This window comes from Martes martes, assembly GCF_963455335.1.
Source record: "Martes martes genome assembly, chromosome: 11".
NCBI classification, from domain to species: Eukaryota; Metazoa; Chordata; class Mammalia; order Carnivora; family Mustelidae; genus Martes; species Martes martes.
In genome coordinates this window covers 920684-935795 of record NC_137899.1, presented here as the reverse complement: position 1 = coordinate 935795, position 15112 = coordinate 920684, and the positions used below count along the sequence as shown (strand labels likewise).

Sequence of the window (15112 nt, the reverse complement as noted above, 5' to 3'; positions counted from 1 at the left end):
CGCCGGGCCCCTTCCGACAGCGCGTCCCCCTCGCCCCGCCCCGCCCCGCCCCAGCGCTCCGCGGCCCGCATCACTCCACTCCACTCCAGCTCTCCGCGGCCCCGCCCCCAGCCCGCGCTCCCCGGTCCCGCCCCCGCGCTCGCTGGCCCCACCCCGCCCCGCCCCGCGCTCCCTGGCCCCGCCCCCAGCCTCGCGCTCCCCGGCTCCGGCCCCGCCCCCAGCCCCGCGCAACGCGGCCCCGCCCCCGCGCTCGCCCACGGGCTCGCTGGCCCCACCCCGCCCCGCCCCGCCCCGCCCCGCTCTCCCCGGGCCCGCCCCCCGCGCCCGCGCTCTCCAGGTCGCTAGGCGGTTATTTGCATAAAAGGCGTGGCCTCTGGTGTATTTGCATGGAGGCCCGGCCGCGGGCGCGAACGGTCGTCGGTGGGGCCGGGGGCGCCCCGAGCCGCCCGGGGTGTGCGGGGCGCGGCCTGCTCGCTCGCTCCGCCGGCTGCCACGTCCCCCGCCAGCCCGCCTCGGGCACCTTTCTTCCGGCTTCCGCGCGCCTCTTCCCGGCGGCGGCCCGCGCGGAGCCAGGATGCTACCGCGGCGGCGGCGAGCGCGGACCGGCTCCCCCGGCGGCCCGGCCCGCCCCGGCCCCGCCCGCCCCGGCCCGCCGCGCTTCCCCGGCGTCGCCATCCACCTGGCCGAGCCGCGCATGGGCCGCAGCCGCCGCGCCTTCCTCACGCGCCTGGCGCTCTCCAAGGGCTTCCGGGTCCTGGACGCCTACAGGTGCGCCGCCGCGGGGCAGCCTGCGGCCCGGGGCGCCCTGGGGGGCCGCTGCCGGGGCGTCTTCGTGGTCGGGGGGCGCCTGCCCGCGGCGTCTTCGTGGTCGGGGGGCGCCTGCCCGGGGCGTCTTCATGGGGGCGCCTGCCCGGGGCTCCTGCCCGCGGCACCCTGGGGGGCCGCTGCCGGGGCGTCTTCGTGGTCGGGGGGCGCCTGCCCGCGGCGTCTTCGTGGTCGGGGGGCGCCTGCCCGGGGCGTCTTCATGGGGGCGCCTGCCCGGGGCTCCTGCCCGCGGCACCCTGGGGGGCAGCTGCCGGGGCGTCTTCATGGTCGGGGGGCGCCTGCCCGCGGCGCCTTCGTGGTCGGGGGGCGCCAGGGGACCGAGGGCCGGCTGTGCGGGTACGGCCCGGCCGGCCGGCCCCGCGGACGCTGCTGCGTGGTGGGACAGCCTCAGCCCCCACGTGCGTGCTCAGACTTCGCGGGGACCAGCCACTTGCGCGCCGCGTTTCTTTCCGGCGGCGACACTAAGATCTGAGCCGACTCACCCCGCCGCGGAGGCGCCCGCGGTCTCGGATTCCAGCGGACCGCGGCTCTTCGTGCCCTCCTGGCTTCCCCGAATGCCCCCTTCAGCGGCGGTGCCAGCGGTTAGGGCCAGGAGTGCTCCGTGGGGCAGGCAGAGGGGGTGTGCCCGGGGCCCCGGGAGGAGCCCGAGGGCCGTTTGGGGTGGGTGAGGGTATCACCGGCTCCCCGCCGGCCGCCCTGGGCGAGTGCGTCTCGCCCTGTTAGCCAGACCGACCTGGCCCCTCCGGCAGAGGCAGAGGCAGCGACGCGAGGGAGGCTCCGAGATCGGCAAAAACCCTGGGCTGGGCGCGGAGACGCGGGTGCGATGAAGGACATGGGTTCCCGTAGGTTCGAAGCTCCCAGAGCAAGCAAACCAGGGGCCAGTCCCCCAGCAGCGTTCGTTCTGGTTTGTTCCGAAGTGATTTAACCGTTCCCGGTGGTTAGACCCGCCCGGGGGAGTTTAGTGTGCGGGGCGCTAAGCCTCTCAGCCCTTTGGCTTGGGAGTTTGTTTAGTCTCTGTAACAACCCTACGCGGTAGTCACGTTGTTAACGGCTTTAAAGAGGAGGAAATCAGGGCACAGAGAAGTGAGATGCCCAAGGCCATGCAGCGTGTGTGGCAGAGCTGGGGTTCAGACCCGAGCAGCCTGGGTTCAGCCGATGGAGAGGCTCAGGGCCCGGCCTCCGTTCTCAGGGGTCCGGGGAGAGGACAGACGAGTGGACAGAAACTTGGGCTGGGCCGCGGCTCTGTGGGGGGGGGGGGCGGCACACGTGGTCATCGGTGAGAAGGGGTTTCTGAGGAGGTTGCTGGAAGCAGGAATGGGGGCTCACCCGGCGGAGGGGACTGTGAGCCAAGGCGGAGCGAGGCAGGAAGGACCTCTGGGCGTCAGCTCTGTCCCCTCTCTCTGCCCAGCTCCGAGGTGACGCACGTGGTAATGGAACAGACCTCCGCGGAGGAGGCCAGGTGCTGGCAGGAGCGCAGGGCGGCGGCGGCCTCTGCTCCAGAGTGCACCCGCCCGGAGCTGCTGGACATCAGCTGGTTCACGGAAAGCATGGCGGCTGGGCAGCCCGTGCCCGTGGAGCGTCGGCACCGCCTGGAGGTGAGCTGGGTGGCCCAGCATGGGGCCGGCGGAGAATGCCGGTGCAGGTTGTGGCTCGGAGGGGACAGGTGACCTGTCAGCGGCACCGCCGTGCTGACAGATGAGGGGGGCAGTGGGGCTCAGTGCAGACCACCAGGGGCCCTGGGAGGCCAGGCCGTCTCGGCTCCTGCTCTCATCGTTGCTATGAGCCCTTGGGGTCTAGTCATTTCGAGCATCTTCAGGCCTATTTTGTTCAAGTCAGTCCCAGTCAGATGACCCGAGGACCCGAAGGTGGGTCTGTGGCTGCTGCCCTGTGCAGTGCTTCCTGGGGGATGCCGGTGTGTGTGGGCTCAGAGTCGGGCGTCCCAAATTCAGACCCGGGCTCTGCCTGTGGGCCACGAGCTGCCCTCCCTGTCTGCGAGGGGGACGACGAGCGCTGCTAGCCCACTTGACCGCAAGGGCTTCAGGAGGTGGAGCACTCACCACGTGCAGTGACAGGAAGTGTCGCCCCTAAGAGCCCACAGGGACCGTGCCTGCCGCTGCGGTGGGTGAGGAGCCCCTCCTCGGCCTGCTCTGCCCCTCCTGTCCTTGTCGGGGTGGGGCTCCAGGGGCTGCCTGGCCCCGGGAGCCCTCAGCCTCTGCTTGGCCTCTGTATCGCCCGTCCCCAGGCGGCTGTGCCCGGGAAAGCGCCGTCTGGCCCCGCGAGGGTGCCGCCCTACGCCTGCCAGCGCCCCACGCCGCTCACACACCCCAACACCAGCCTCTCGGTGAGCCCTGCGTTCCCAGCCTCCCCGGGGTGGGGCCAGGCCTGCTCCCGGGAGCCCTGCTACTGTGCCCTGTCCCAGCTTGGGAGAGTTGGGGGGAGCCGGACCCGCTCCCCCCTCACCAAGGGCCTCTCCCAGCAGGAGGCTCTGGAGGTGCTTGCGGAGGCCGCGGGCTTTGAGGGCAGCGAGGGCCGCTTCCTCTCCTTCCGCAGAGCCGCCGCCGTGCTCAAGGCCCTTCCGAGCCAGGTCACGGCCCCGAGCCAGCTGCAGGGGCTGCCTCACTTTGGAGAACACTCCCGCAGGGTCGTCCAGGTGGGTGCTCCGCACACTCAGCCTGGTGGAGTGGGGAGTGTGGGCAGGCAGGTGAGGCGGCCCAGGGACCGTGAGCGCGGGGGTCGGCGGCTCAGGGCAGCTGTGCAGGCCAGCTTCCGGTCCCGGGCAAGCCGCATCTGCTCACGTTCCTCGTCCGTAAATGGGGTCACACTGTGGGGTTGGGAGGGACCGGGCAGCACTGGTAGCTGGCATCGCCGGTGGCGGCCTGCTGTCTGGGATGGTGGAGGGGAGCCCTTGACTTGGAACACCTCCTTTTAACATACATAGTATGTAAGAACCTAAAACGTTAGGTCCTTCGCGTGTCCTGCGAAGTGGGCCATGTAAAGGGTACACTTGCCCCTGGGAGAACACGTGGGGACCAGACATACTTTTGAACTCAGTTAAGCTTTTACGCAAAGGCCTGTTGAACGTGCCCCCTGTGTTTGGAAAAGCCGTGGTTTACGTATCTCGGGACCTGTCATTCATCTGAGAGGTGGCCCGTGTTCCCTGGGCCGAGGGCCATGAAGCCAGGAGCGCTGATGCCTCCCCAGGCGTGGTCTGTATTTCCAAGTGGGTCCTGATCGGATGAAGCTGCCTTGCTGAGTGTTGGGGTCCCGCCTGGTCCTTGTGCCCTGCCCTCGTCTCCAGTCGGGCTGAACCGTTTGCTTGGTCCCCCAGGAGCTGCTGGAACATGGGGTGTGTGAGGAGGTGGAGAGGGTCCGGCGGTCAGAGCGGTACCAGACCATGAAGGTACGTGCAGGGCGGACCCCAGCAGGGGCTTGGAGCCCTCCCCGGGAGCACAGCGCAGCTCCCTCTGTGGACGGGAGGCGAGCAGGGCGCCCAGGGCTCGGAGGGGGTCTCACGGAGGCGGCGGCAGCTGGCTGACACCCGATGTGCGTGAGGCAGCCAGGCCGAGCGGGGCCAGGGAAGCTCATGCTGAGCGCGGGGCAGTGCGTTCATCACTCGGCAGCGCCTGTTCTCGTCGGACCGTCAGTGGGACAGTGTCCGGTGTGCTGTGTCCACCGGCATCTCGAACGGAGCCTGCTGGACGAAACCGACTTCCTCCCAGAGCCGAGTCTACGGGCTGCCCCTCCTCACACGGTCTCCCTCTTTATGATCTCGCCTGTCGCCCCGCCTGTGTCCATAGCGTACCTGCCCCCGTTCCTCCTGTCTCTGACAGGACGTGCCCGAGCTCTTGTGGCCGCCTCCGTCTCGCTGCTCTGACACCTGTCCCGTCAGCGACCAGCTGGGGCGGGGGGCTTCCCTGGCAGGGTGGGCCGATGGGGCTCTGGGGGTGGCCCCGAATGTGCTAGGGGCCAATGGGGGGCTTCAGACAGGGAGAGGAGCCACGTGTGAAGGCTGGGGGGTGCCAGGTGAGCGCCCAGGCTGGCAGAGAGGCGGGTCAACAACCAGAAGTTCGTTGTTTAAGCAACAGGGTTGGGCGTTTCGGAGCATTTTTCCTGTCGGGACGCGGGCTTGGCTCAGGGGGTCGAGGGAAGGAAGGACGGCCAGCATAGCCCGAGAGGGCCAGGGCTGTATCCAGAGGACCCAAGGGCCACCAGAGTCACCCTCCTTTCCGCGCGCTGGCCCGCTTGCCAGCTGAGACCCGGCCACGGAAGCTTCCCGTTCCGTGGGTTACAGCCGCTACCAGGGCACAGGCCTGACCTTCTGTTTTATTTCCAAAAATTGCCAGGGAGGGGCTTGGCTAGAGCAGATGCCTGTGTCTGACCAGTGAGCTGTGGTCAGGAAGGAAAGAGTGACTTGTTGGGGCTGGGGTCCAGGCCCCCCACCCATGTGGGAAGCCCACGTGGCACCAGCTGTCCCCCACAAGAGGTTGGCCCCCATGCTGTATTTCCTTGTGGCCAGGCAGTGACTCCTGCTTGGTGTGGTTCCCAGTGGACAGGAGGCTGTGGCCATGACTGGTGTGTGGTGCTGGACTTCCGGGCTGGACCTGCATGGGCCCTGGGGAGAGAGGTTGCCGGAGCAGGGCCCTTGGAGGGAGGTGCAGCGGGGTCTGTCCAGGCTGTCCCCTGCGCAGGCCAGCCTAGGGGTTTGAATCCTGCCTGCATGTCCACTGTGTGGCCTTGGGCAGGCTGCTGGAACCAGACAGCTGGGAGTGGCCACGGGGCGGCCCAGGGCAGCGCTGCCCTTGCCAACGGTTGTGGCCGTCTGTGTCTTCTGTCAGGACTTTGCTCCTGACCACACTGTGCTCGTCTCCCAAACAGCTTTTCACCGGGATCTTCGGGGTTGGGGTAAAGACTGCTGACCGCTGGTACCGGGATGGGCTGCGGACCCTGGACAGCCTCCACGAACAGCTCCAAAGGCTGACCCAGCAGCAGAGAGCAGGTGAGCCTCTGAGAAGGGCAGGACCCCGGGCTGCCCACACCTGGAGTCCTCAGCACCGGCCCATGGCACATGCCGGGGGGCTTCCTGGACGGTAGGGTGTGGGGTCAGTGCATGGAGGTCCCGGGGCAGGCAGGCCTCTCTGGCGGGGTGGAGTCTGGATCCATTGCAGCCCATCCACAGCAAACAGCGATGGTGACAGTGACTGCTGTGACGTCGGTGCCTCCCGGCTGGACCAGGAAGAGGAGGCTGGGTCTCAGTGGCCAGTGCCCTGTGCACAGCTTGCCAGCACGGGGCTGGTGTCCTGGTGCACTGGCAGATGGCACGGGGACCTGTGTGGCAGGTCAGGGCCTGTGATGGCAGGGGGCCCTGTGCCATGGAATGAGTGTGAGCTTGAGAGTGGGTCAGGCCTGGGCTGGATCCTGCCTTGGCCCCTAGCTGGGTGACCATGGCCCTGGGACTTGACTTCTCTGAGCCTCCGTTACATTCTCTATGAAGCGTGTGGTTCCGTGAGCAGCTCTGTGTGAGGCCAGTGGGTTGCAGGGCTTAGACGCTCTGTTTTCCCCGCGTGGCTGGGGTTGGGGGCCCTGGCCGAAGTCGTTCCGCAGCCTGGCACCCACCATGTCTTGGAACATTTCCCCCGGGCTGGGGAAGGGGAGGCTGTATGGGGACCCCATGCCATGAGACCCAGGGAATCACATGTCTGTGACAGAGGAGCTGTCACTGCTGATGCCACTTGGCCGCTCGTCCCCCCATGATGTGGTCAGGAACCACCTACTGAGAGCCCGTGCCCCCAGGTGCCGTTGCTGCCCCCTGAAACCTCTACTGACCGTGCAGGAGGTAGCGGTGCCCCCGCGGGTGCCGAGATGGACCAGGGCTCCGGTGAAGGGGTTCTGCCTCTTTCACGTCCTTATCACCTCTGGCCCATTTTATGGAGAGGAAAACTGAGGCCTCAAGGGGTAGGGTCTGCATCGTGAAGGCATCCACACCAGCACCCCGATGGGATGGATAGTCATTGCCCTGGTGGGGAGTGGGGGGAGTACGTGGGGGCTTCTGCCCTTCCGTGCAGCTGCCCGCGGATCTACGGTTTCCTCTACCTCGGGGCGAGGAGGTCCGGGGGAGAGTGCGACCGGTGGGGCGGGGACGGTCAGGGGCCCGTGCTTCTGCAGGACTCCAGCACTACCGTGAGCTGAGCGTCCCGGTGCAGCGGCCAGAGGCCGAGGCCCTGCAGCAGGAGGTGGAGGCTGCCGCGGTGGCCGTCCTGCCCGGGGCCACCGTGACGCTGGTGGGCGGCTTCCGGAGGTGAGGGGGTCTGACAGCCCTCGGGGAAGGCGTGGAGCTGGGCCTTGCTCCCGGGACGGGGAGTGCACGGCCACAGCACTGCGCGGCCCGAGTCAGACGGGCGGACGTTGCCCCCGCAGGGGTAAGTTGCACGGCCACGACGTGGACTTGCTGCTCAGCCACCCCCAGGACGGCCTGGTGACGGGGCTCCTGCCCCGCGTGATGCGCCGCCTGGAGAGGCAGGTGAGGGGCTCGGGCTGCCTGGGCTGGGAGGACTGTGGGACCCGGGTTTCTGCCCCGGCCCTGCCCCGCGGCAGCGGCCACACCTGCTCTGCCCGCAGGGCCTTGTCCTGTACCACCAGCACCACCGCGGCCACCCCGAAGACGCTGCGTGCCAGACCCGGCACAGCCACACCATGGATGCCTTCGAGAGGAGTTTCTGCATTTTCTGCCGGCCTCATCCCCCAGGGGCGGTGGCGGGGGGCGCCCACAGGCGGGCCATGCGCGTGGACCTGGTGGCCGTCCCTGTCAGCCAGCTCCCCTTCGCCCTGCTTGGCTGGACGGGCTCTAAGGTAGGCGTGTGCCGTGGGGGCCGGGCAGGGGGCTGCGGGGGGTCGCGGCCCTGCCACGACCCCGCTCTCCCCAGCATTTCGAGCGGGAGCTGCGCCGCTTCAGCCGGAAGGAGAGAGGGCTGTGCCTGAACAGCCACGGGCTCTTTGACCCCGAGCAGGTGCGTTGCTGGGGGGGACACCCGGGGGAGGAACCTGCTGCCGCCTTGGGCTGCCCTTCCCCACGCCCTCCCCACACCCTCCCTAAGGAAGCCGGCGGTGGCCGTGGGGGGCGGGGGCGGGGGTGGGGGGGCGCTCCCAGGCCGTGACGCCCGCACTCCTGCCGCAGAAGATGCTGCTCCGTGTGGCCTCCGAGGAAGACATATTCAGGCTCCTGGGCCTCGACTACCTTCCTCCAGAGCAGAGAAACGCCTGAACCTGCCTGCCCGGCCCACTCCGCTCTGGCGAGCCAGGCCCGGTGGGCTCCGGGAGAAGCTGCGCTGCTGCCCCAGGCCCTCGCCCCTGCCGACCCCTGACCCGAGCCCCACCGTGCGGGGCGCTTCTCCCCCGTTCCCCAACTTCCAGTCCAGGATCCAATGAAATGAGCATGTGGACCAAACCAAGCTCTGTGTTCTGAACGTGCTGCTGTGATGGGGGAGCGCGGGGCACCTGGCCCCCATCGGCTTTGGGGTGATGGTTGGGGGCTGGGGGCACCAAGGCAGGGTGCCCCTGGGCCAGTGAGAACGTGACTGGTGCTCTCTCCCTGGTGGGGCGGTTGCAGAGCCCGAGGTGGTGGGTGGTGGTCTCCCAGGGCTCTGAGCCGGGGGATGAGGGCCTGGAGCCCCCCTGCCCCGAGAGTCCGCCAGCATCTGGAGAGGGACAGGACACAGAGCTGGAGCTGGGGTGGGGGAGAGACTTTCAGGTGCTGACCCCCACCTCCCAAGCAGGCGTCCCAGCTCTGCCTTTGCTCTTCCAAGCTCTGTTCTCGGGCCTTTAACAGCAGGTCGTGCAGGGCCCCCCTCGTTCCCCACATTCCGCAGCTCCTGACCCTGCCCAGCATTCCGGGGTCCTCACTGTGGCCCCCAGCGGCCTGGCATTCCTGCGTTCCCCTGACCCCTGGCCTCCTCTGCACCCCTCCTCCCGCTCTGACGGAGCCGCACACGCCCGTGGGGCCGTCACGGAGGGGCACTGAGTGTGCGGAGTCCCCTGCTTGGCCCTCGGGCCTGCTCCCGCTCCAGTGCCTTCGCTGCTGGACTGTCCACGCGGAACGCTGTCCCGACGCACAGGTCTCTGTCAGGTTAGGACTCCCTGGACCACTCGCTGGAATAAAAAATATTTTTTTAAAGTAACTTGCAGGGACGTCTAGGTGGCTCGGTTTTTTGAGCAGCTGCCTTTGGCTCAGGTCATGATCCCAGCGTCCTGGATCGAGTCCCGCAGCGGGCTCCTTGCTCGGCGGGGAGCCTGCTTCTCCCTCTGCCTCTGCCTGTGCTCGCTCGTGCGCGCGCTCTCTCTCTCCCTCTCTCTGACAAATTAAAAAAAAAAAAATATATATATATATAAAATAAAAATAAGTAAAAAATTTTAAAGTAACTTGCAGTAACCTTGACTCTTTTTGGTGTACGGTTTGACAACTTGTAACGTGTAGACACGTCCACCTCCACCAGGCCAGCCTTGAAATAAAACAGCCAGTGGTTGTACCAGCAAAATGGGTTTCTTGGGAACGGCAGGAGAGCCGCGGTCAGGACAGGACCAGGAGGAGGAGGTTGGGAGGGGCTGCTCTGTGCGAGTCCGATGGAGGAAGTCGGGGGCTCTGGTGAAGCCTGGGCAGCATGGCAGGCTCCCTCCCGAGCTGGTGCGGCTCCCAGACTCCTCTAAGGGAGGTGGCCTTCCCGCAGCGTGCCTGCTCAGCATCGGGACGCCCCTGTGCTGTCCCGTCGCCGTCACGTGCTGTCATGGTGCTTCCCTGTCCCTGCGGGTTTCCTGCGGAATGTCCCGTGAGTGCAGGTGGACTCCGTGTGCGCTTCTGAGACCGGCCCCTCCACACAGTGCCTCTGAGGGTCCTCGGGTGCCCGCTGTCCCCCCTTCCACCCACGGAGCCCCCAGGCTCCGGTGACAACAAGACACCGAGAACCGCCACAGACTTGGACATACGGGTTTTCCTTTGTCTCGGGCACACGGGGAGACGCGGGGTTTCCTGGGCTCATGGGGTGAGGGTGTGCCACTTTCTGAGACCATGCCGGCTTGCCCTGCAGGGCGCCCACATCGCACATGCGCTGGCTCGGTGTCCTCGGAGCCCGGCACCGGGTCCTCGGCCACACTCGCGGTGTCCCGGGGGCGCGGCCCGCCGTCCCCAGCGCTCAGCGCAGGGTCCCTGCTGTGCCATCGGTGTCTACAGTCTGTGTGTGGGTCCCTTGCCGTAGGTGGCGCGCAGCCATTCCGTGGGCGGGCGAGTGTTCACTCCTCAGCCCGGTACTTCCCGAGCCCACGGTTTACCTTTTACGAGGGCTGCCTTACCCCTGCGTCAGGCTGCCAGTGTCTGTCCTCATGATTTTGGGTCACGTCTCTGACCCGAGGTTACAAACAAACGTTTTTCTCTCTTTCCTTGTAGAACATGCAATTTACGCCTAGGTGTAGGACTCATTTTGAGTTACTTTTGTTGTAAGTTCGAGGCTGAGGTTGGGAATCTGGTGTCTGCACGTGGATGCCGGGGTTCCGGCACCGTCTGCGACAAGACCATCTTTTCCCTCCCAGATGGCCTTCGAGCCTTCCTGAGACGTCCGTTGGCCGTTTTTGTGCGGGGCCGTCGCTGGGTTCTCTTCTGTTCCTCCCTTGCTGTGCCCGTCGCTTCGAAAGTACCATCCCGACTCGACCGCCCGGAACTGGGGAGCCGGCGAGAGCCCCCTGACTCTGTTCTCCCCACGTTGTGCGGCTCCTCCCCCGACTCTCCGCAGCGATTTTGGAGTCCGCTTGTCTGTCTACGAAGCACTGCTCGGGGACTCGCGAACACAGGCCGTCTCTGCTCCTGACTGCTTGACTGCGACCCTTCCGTCCGGGTTGTGCGGTTTTCAACAGAGACACTGGCGTCCTCTGTTGGGTTTGCGCCTGACGCCCTCCTCCCTGGGCACCGTGGCAGATGCTCTCGGTTTCCAGTTGGTCACTACGAGCACTCGGACACCCGCCGCCCCTGGCGCATCGCTGTGGGCCCCGACACCGGACAGAGTCAGTGTTAGTGTAGATTCCTGGCCGTTCCGTCTGTCCACGCCAACAGCCCTGCCGTGTGTGACTGGGAGCGATTTCAGGTCCCCTGCTACTTGCGTGTGTGGCCTCGCCGGCCTGGCCGGAGCCTCCGGGAAGCCGCAGGCGGGCGCGGGCCCCTTTGTCCAGCACCCGGTCGTGGGCTCGGCGTTTCCCCACTGAGATGACGTTAGGGGTCTGGCCTCTGTAGGTGACCTTTATCCAGTGGAGGAAGTTCAGCTTTATTCCTAGTTTTCTGAGTGTTTTTGTCAGGAAGGGGTGTTGAATTTTGTCAAATGCTTTTTTTCCCCCATTCATTGAGATGATCATGAGTCATTTCTATCAAAAAACGTAATGTTCTCCTGATATGGTATATTAACTGGCTTTCAGAGTTAACCTCCCGGCATAAATGTCGTGGTGTACGAAGTCCATTTTATTTGCTACCGGAGTCTGTGCTGGAGTTTGTACATTACAGATCCTGCCTGCAGCTGTCTCTGGTGTCTTTGATGAGTGATGGTATCAGGGTCTTTGATACCGTTCACTTTAACCAACGTGCCTTATATTTACGGTGAGTTCCTTGAAGCCAGCATGGAATTGGGTGATTTTTAAAAGTCCAGAGTATAACGTGTCTTTAATTCACTGTGTTTGCCTGTGATACTGTGATGCATAGGGCACCTGGCTGGCTCAGTCGGTTGGGCGTCAGCCTCTTGACTTCAGTTCAGGTCCTGATCTCAGCGTCCTGCAACCCAGCCCTGTGTCGGGCACCTGCTCAGCCCGAAGCCTGCTTGTCCTCCTCCCCACTCCTGCTCTCTCTCTTTCTGTCTCAAATAAAAATCTTTTTAAAAATATGTTTATAATATTTATATTTATATATTTATATCTGCATGTAATATTTATAGAAAAATATTTAAATAGAATAAAAATATTTATAAAATATATTTGGTCTTCCCATCCACCTCCTGGCCAGGGTCCTAAATCCCATGCAATGTCTCAGGTGAAAAGAGTGTCTTTTTTCCAGTGAGGTGTTCAGGATGTGGCCATGATTAGAAGCCCAGCCCCAGGGGCGCCTGAGTGGCTCAGTGGGTTAAAGCCTCTGCTTTCGGCTCAGGTCATGATCCCAGGGTTCTGGGATCAAGCCCTGCACCAGGCTCTCTGCTCAGCAGGGAGCCTGCTTCCCCCCCTCCCTCTGCCTGCCTCTCTGCCTACTTGTGATCTCTGTCAAATAAATAAATAAAATCTTAAAAAAAAAAAAAAAAAAAAAGAAGCCTAGCCCCAAGCTCAAGGGAGGGGAGAGGTGCTGGAGATGTCCATAATCAGTCACTCCATTAAAGTCCCTGAAGTATGGGTTCGGAGAGCTGCTGGGGTGGGGACACGTCCTGTGCCAGAGGCTGGAGCACCCCAGTTCCCCAAGGTTGAGGAGCAGGAGCTGATACATTCGGGACCCTTCAAGACCTCACCCTACGCACCCCGTTATCCATTTGAACAGGCCTGTTACCATGTTCTTTATTGTCTAATAAACCGGTAAATGAAAGAGTTGCCCTGAGTTCTGGGAGTTGTTCTAGCAAAGTATCAAACCCAGACAGGGGCTTGTGGGAAGCCGGATCGGTGGCTGACCTGGCGGAAGTACGGGAGAGCAGCTGGGGCTTGCCATCGGCTGTGAAGCGGGGGCAGTTTTGGGGACTGAGCCCTTCCCCTGTGGGGTCGAAGCGGTCACAGGGACACGGCGTTAGAGCCGAGAGAGATGGTGGGACCCCCGGTTCTCCCCGGCGGAGAGCTGCCTGGTGGGGTGAGGGTGGTCAGCGGTGTGAGGAGTAGAGTCCGAGAGTAGAAGCAGCCCCGTTTCCGTTAGCTGCTGCGCAGACGGTGCCCGTGTCCGAGGCCAGACCCTTCCCGTTGAATGAAACTACTGCGTGGTTTGGGGTTAGGCGAACAGTTGTCCTCTATGTCTTCTTTCCTGACTGCATTTCTTTGTAGATACCACGTTTATGGGGCCGCCTGCGTGGCTGTCAGTGAAATATTGGCGTTCAGCTCAGGACTTGATCCCAGGGTCCCGAGATCGAGTCCGGCATCAGACTCCTTACTCGGCGGGGAGCCTGCTTCTCCCTCTACCCCTCCCCCGTTCTTGTGCTCTCTTGCCCGCTCATTCACTCTCTCAAATAAATAAAATCTTTAAAGAAAAGTATTTAGTGGCTCTAGGAATTATAGCCACACTTTTTGTAGCCTGCTTAGAATTGACATCTCACCACTTCGTGTGGGATGGAGAGCCTGCAGCACCATGCAGGTCCCCTCTCCCTTCGTGTTGTAGTTCGAGTCCCTCTACGTACATTGGAACCCCCAGTGGTGTTAGAACGACAAATTCTAAATTTATAATTTATATATATATGCAGTTATAAATTAAGTTTATATTATATATAAAACTCAGGTGTAGGGGTGCCTGGGTGGCTCAGTCGTTAAGCGTCTGCCTTCGGCTCAGGTCATGATCCCAGGGTCCTGGGATCGAGCCCCGCGTCAGGCTCTCTGCTCGGCAGAAGCCTGCTTCTCTCTCTCCCACTCCCTCTGCTTGTGCTCCCTCTCTCGCTGTGTCTCTCTCTGTCAAATAAACAAAATAAAAATCTTAAAAAAAAAACACTTAAGTGTACCTATGTGTACCTACATACATAGTTCACCTTCACAATAAAAACCGCCAGTTATTTCACCAGGAACAGACGGGCTTATTCAGGAGTAGGAGGATTTCAATCCCAGACAAACAAGCTGGGCAAAACCCTAAGCAAGTCTGGGAACGAGGAGAAACAGGGTGACTCGGGAGGGGCTGCTCTGAGCCCAAAGTGCGTGTGCGTGCGACGGAGGAAGCTGGGAGTGGGAAGTGAGCTGCGACCCTGGGTGGAGGGACGTGTCTCTCCCTCCTGCAGGTGTCGCAGCCTCAGGCACGGTCCAGTCCGGGTGAGGGCCCGGCGGGCTCTTCCCGTCGGGCTCTTCCCGTCGGGTCAGCGCTGGGCCCAGGGGAAGGCCGTGAGTGCCCCCTGCCGGAGCGCCCCCTCCATCTCGGGGGGGGGTTCCCGGTACTGATTGTCCCTATATATGCGGTTTCTCCCCATTTTAAAAAAGATTTATTTATTTTAGAGAGAGAGAGCACAATCAGGAGGGGCAGAGGGGGAAGGAGAGAGAATCCCAAGCCCGACGCGGGGCTCGATCTCATGACGCTGAGATCCCGACCTGAACCGAAACCGAGAGTGGGGCACCCCACTGGCTGAGCCCCCCAGGCGCCCCGTATGTGTATCCTAACAATTCATGTTGCTCCTCCTGTATCCTGGATGTTCTCAGTTTCCCTACGATCCCGTTTCTCTTCTGTCTGGAGAACTTTGTTACTGTTTTCTTCTAGAGCAGCTGCTCCAGGTGTGAATTCTCTGACTTTTTCTTCATCTGGGGATGGCTTTGTTCCACCTTCGTGCCCCGGGGCATTCTTGCCGGGTATAGAATTCTCAGGCTACAATTCTTGCGTTTTGACAGTTTAAAAATATTGTTCTGGGGGCGCCTGGGTGGCTCAGTGGGTTAAGCCTCTGCCTTCGGCTCAGGTCATGATCCCAGGGTCCTGGGATCGAGTCCCACATCGGGCTCTCTGCTCGGCGGGGAGCCTGCTTCCCCCTCTCTCTCTGCCTGCCTCTCTGCCCACTTGTGATCTCTCTCTCTGTGTCAAGTAAATAAACAAAAATCTTAAAAAAAAAAAAAAATATTGTTCTGGGGTGCCTGGGTGGCTCAGTGGGTTAAGCCTCTGCCTTCAGCTCAGGTCATGATCTCAGGGTCCTGGGATCGAGCCCCGCATCGGGCTCTCTGCTCGCAGGGAGCCTGCTTCCTCCTCTCTCTCTGCCTGCTTGTGATCTCTGTCTGTCAAATAAATAAAATCTTTAAAAAATAAAAATAAAAATAAAAATATTGTTCTGCTTCCTTCTAGGCGTGCATGGTTTCTGGTCTGGCAAAGAATGGCTCCCGGCATGAAGTGAATCATTTTCCTCTGGCTGATTTTGGAATTTTTTCCTTGGTCTTTAGCTCTCATTCGTCTCATGGTGATGCGTCGGCTTGAGTTTCAGTTCTACGACACAGCGCTATCAGCCGTACCCACCGCGCTTTGCACTGGGTCTGGACTTTCTTCATTTTACAGACTCTCCCTGTTCCCCCGCCCCCAGCCCCTGACAATCACTTTTGTGCTCCGTCGCCTTCTGGATTGGACCTTCTT

At 62.8% G+C, this 15112-nt stretch overlaps 1 protein-coding gene across 6 annotated transcripts; it reads left to right on the top strand.

Annotated features, from left to right (window-relative positions):
- Window positions 1-410: 410 nt before the first annotated feature.
- Window positions 411-9173, top strand: POLM (DNA polymerase mu). Of its 6 annotated transcripts, none has more exons than XM_080818543.1 (11): window positions 411-768; window positions 2234-2420; window positions 3068-3166; window positions 3302-3475; window positions 4154-4225; window positions 5701-5821; window positions 6970-7120; window positions 7240-7342; window positions 7441-7671; window positions 7746-7829; window positions 7997-9173. In XM_080818543.1, exons 1-11 carry the CDS (start codon window positions 575-577, stop codon window positions 8081-8083), a joined length of 1503 nt encoding a protein of 500 aa, XP_080674669.1. In that variant the 5' UTR covers window positions 411-574; the 3' UTR covers window positions 8084-9173. The 6 variants fall into 6 exon arrangements, with proteins under 6 accessions (XP_080674669.1, XP_080674667.1, XP_080674664.1 ...); XM_080818541.1 differs by having other exon boundaries at window positions 432-768; window positions 3305-3475; window positions 6988-7120; XM_080818538.1 differs by having other exon boundaries at window positions 432-768; window positions 3305-3475.
- Window positions 9174-15112: the final 5939 nt, after the last annotated feature.

What these genes read in the sequence shown, in the direction of transcription:
- POLM (XM_080818543.1), top strand. Translation starts at nt 575, where the DNA reads ATGCTACCGCGGCGGCGGCGAGCGCGGACCGGCTCCCCCGGCGGCCCG. An exon ending in TGCGCCGCCTGGAGAGGCAG is followed by an intron (nt 7,343 to 7,440) that starts GTGAGGGGCTCG and finishes CTCTGCCCGCAG; the next exon opens with GGCCTTGTCCTGTACCACCA. An exon ending in TTGGCTGGACGGGCTCTAAG is followed by an intron (nt 7,672 to 7,745) that starts GTAGGCGTGTGC and finishes CGCTCTCCCCAG; the next exon opens with CATTTCGAGCGGGAGCTGCG.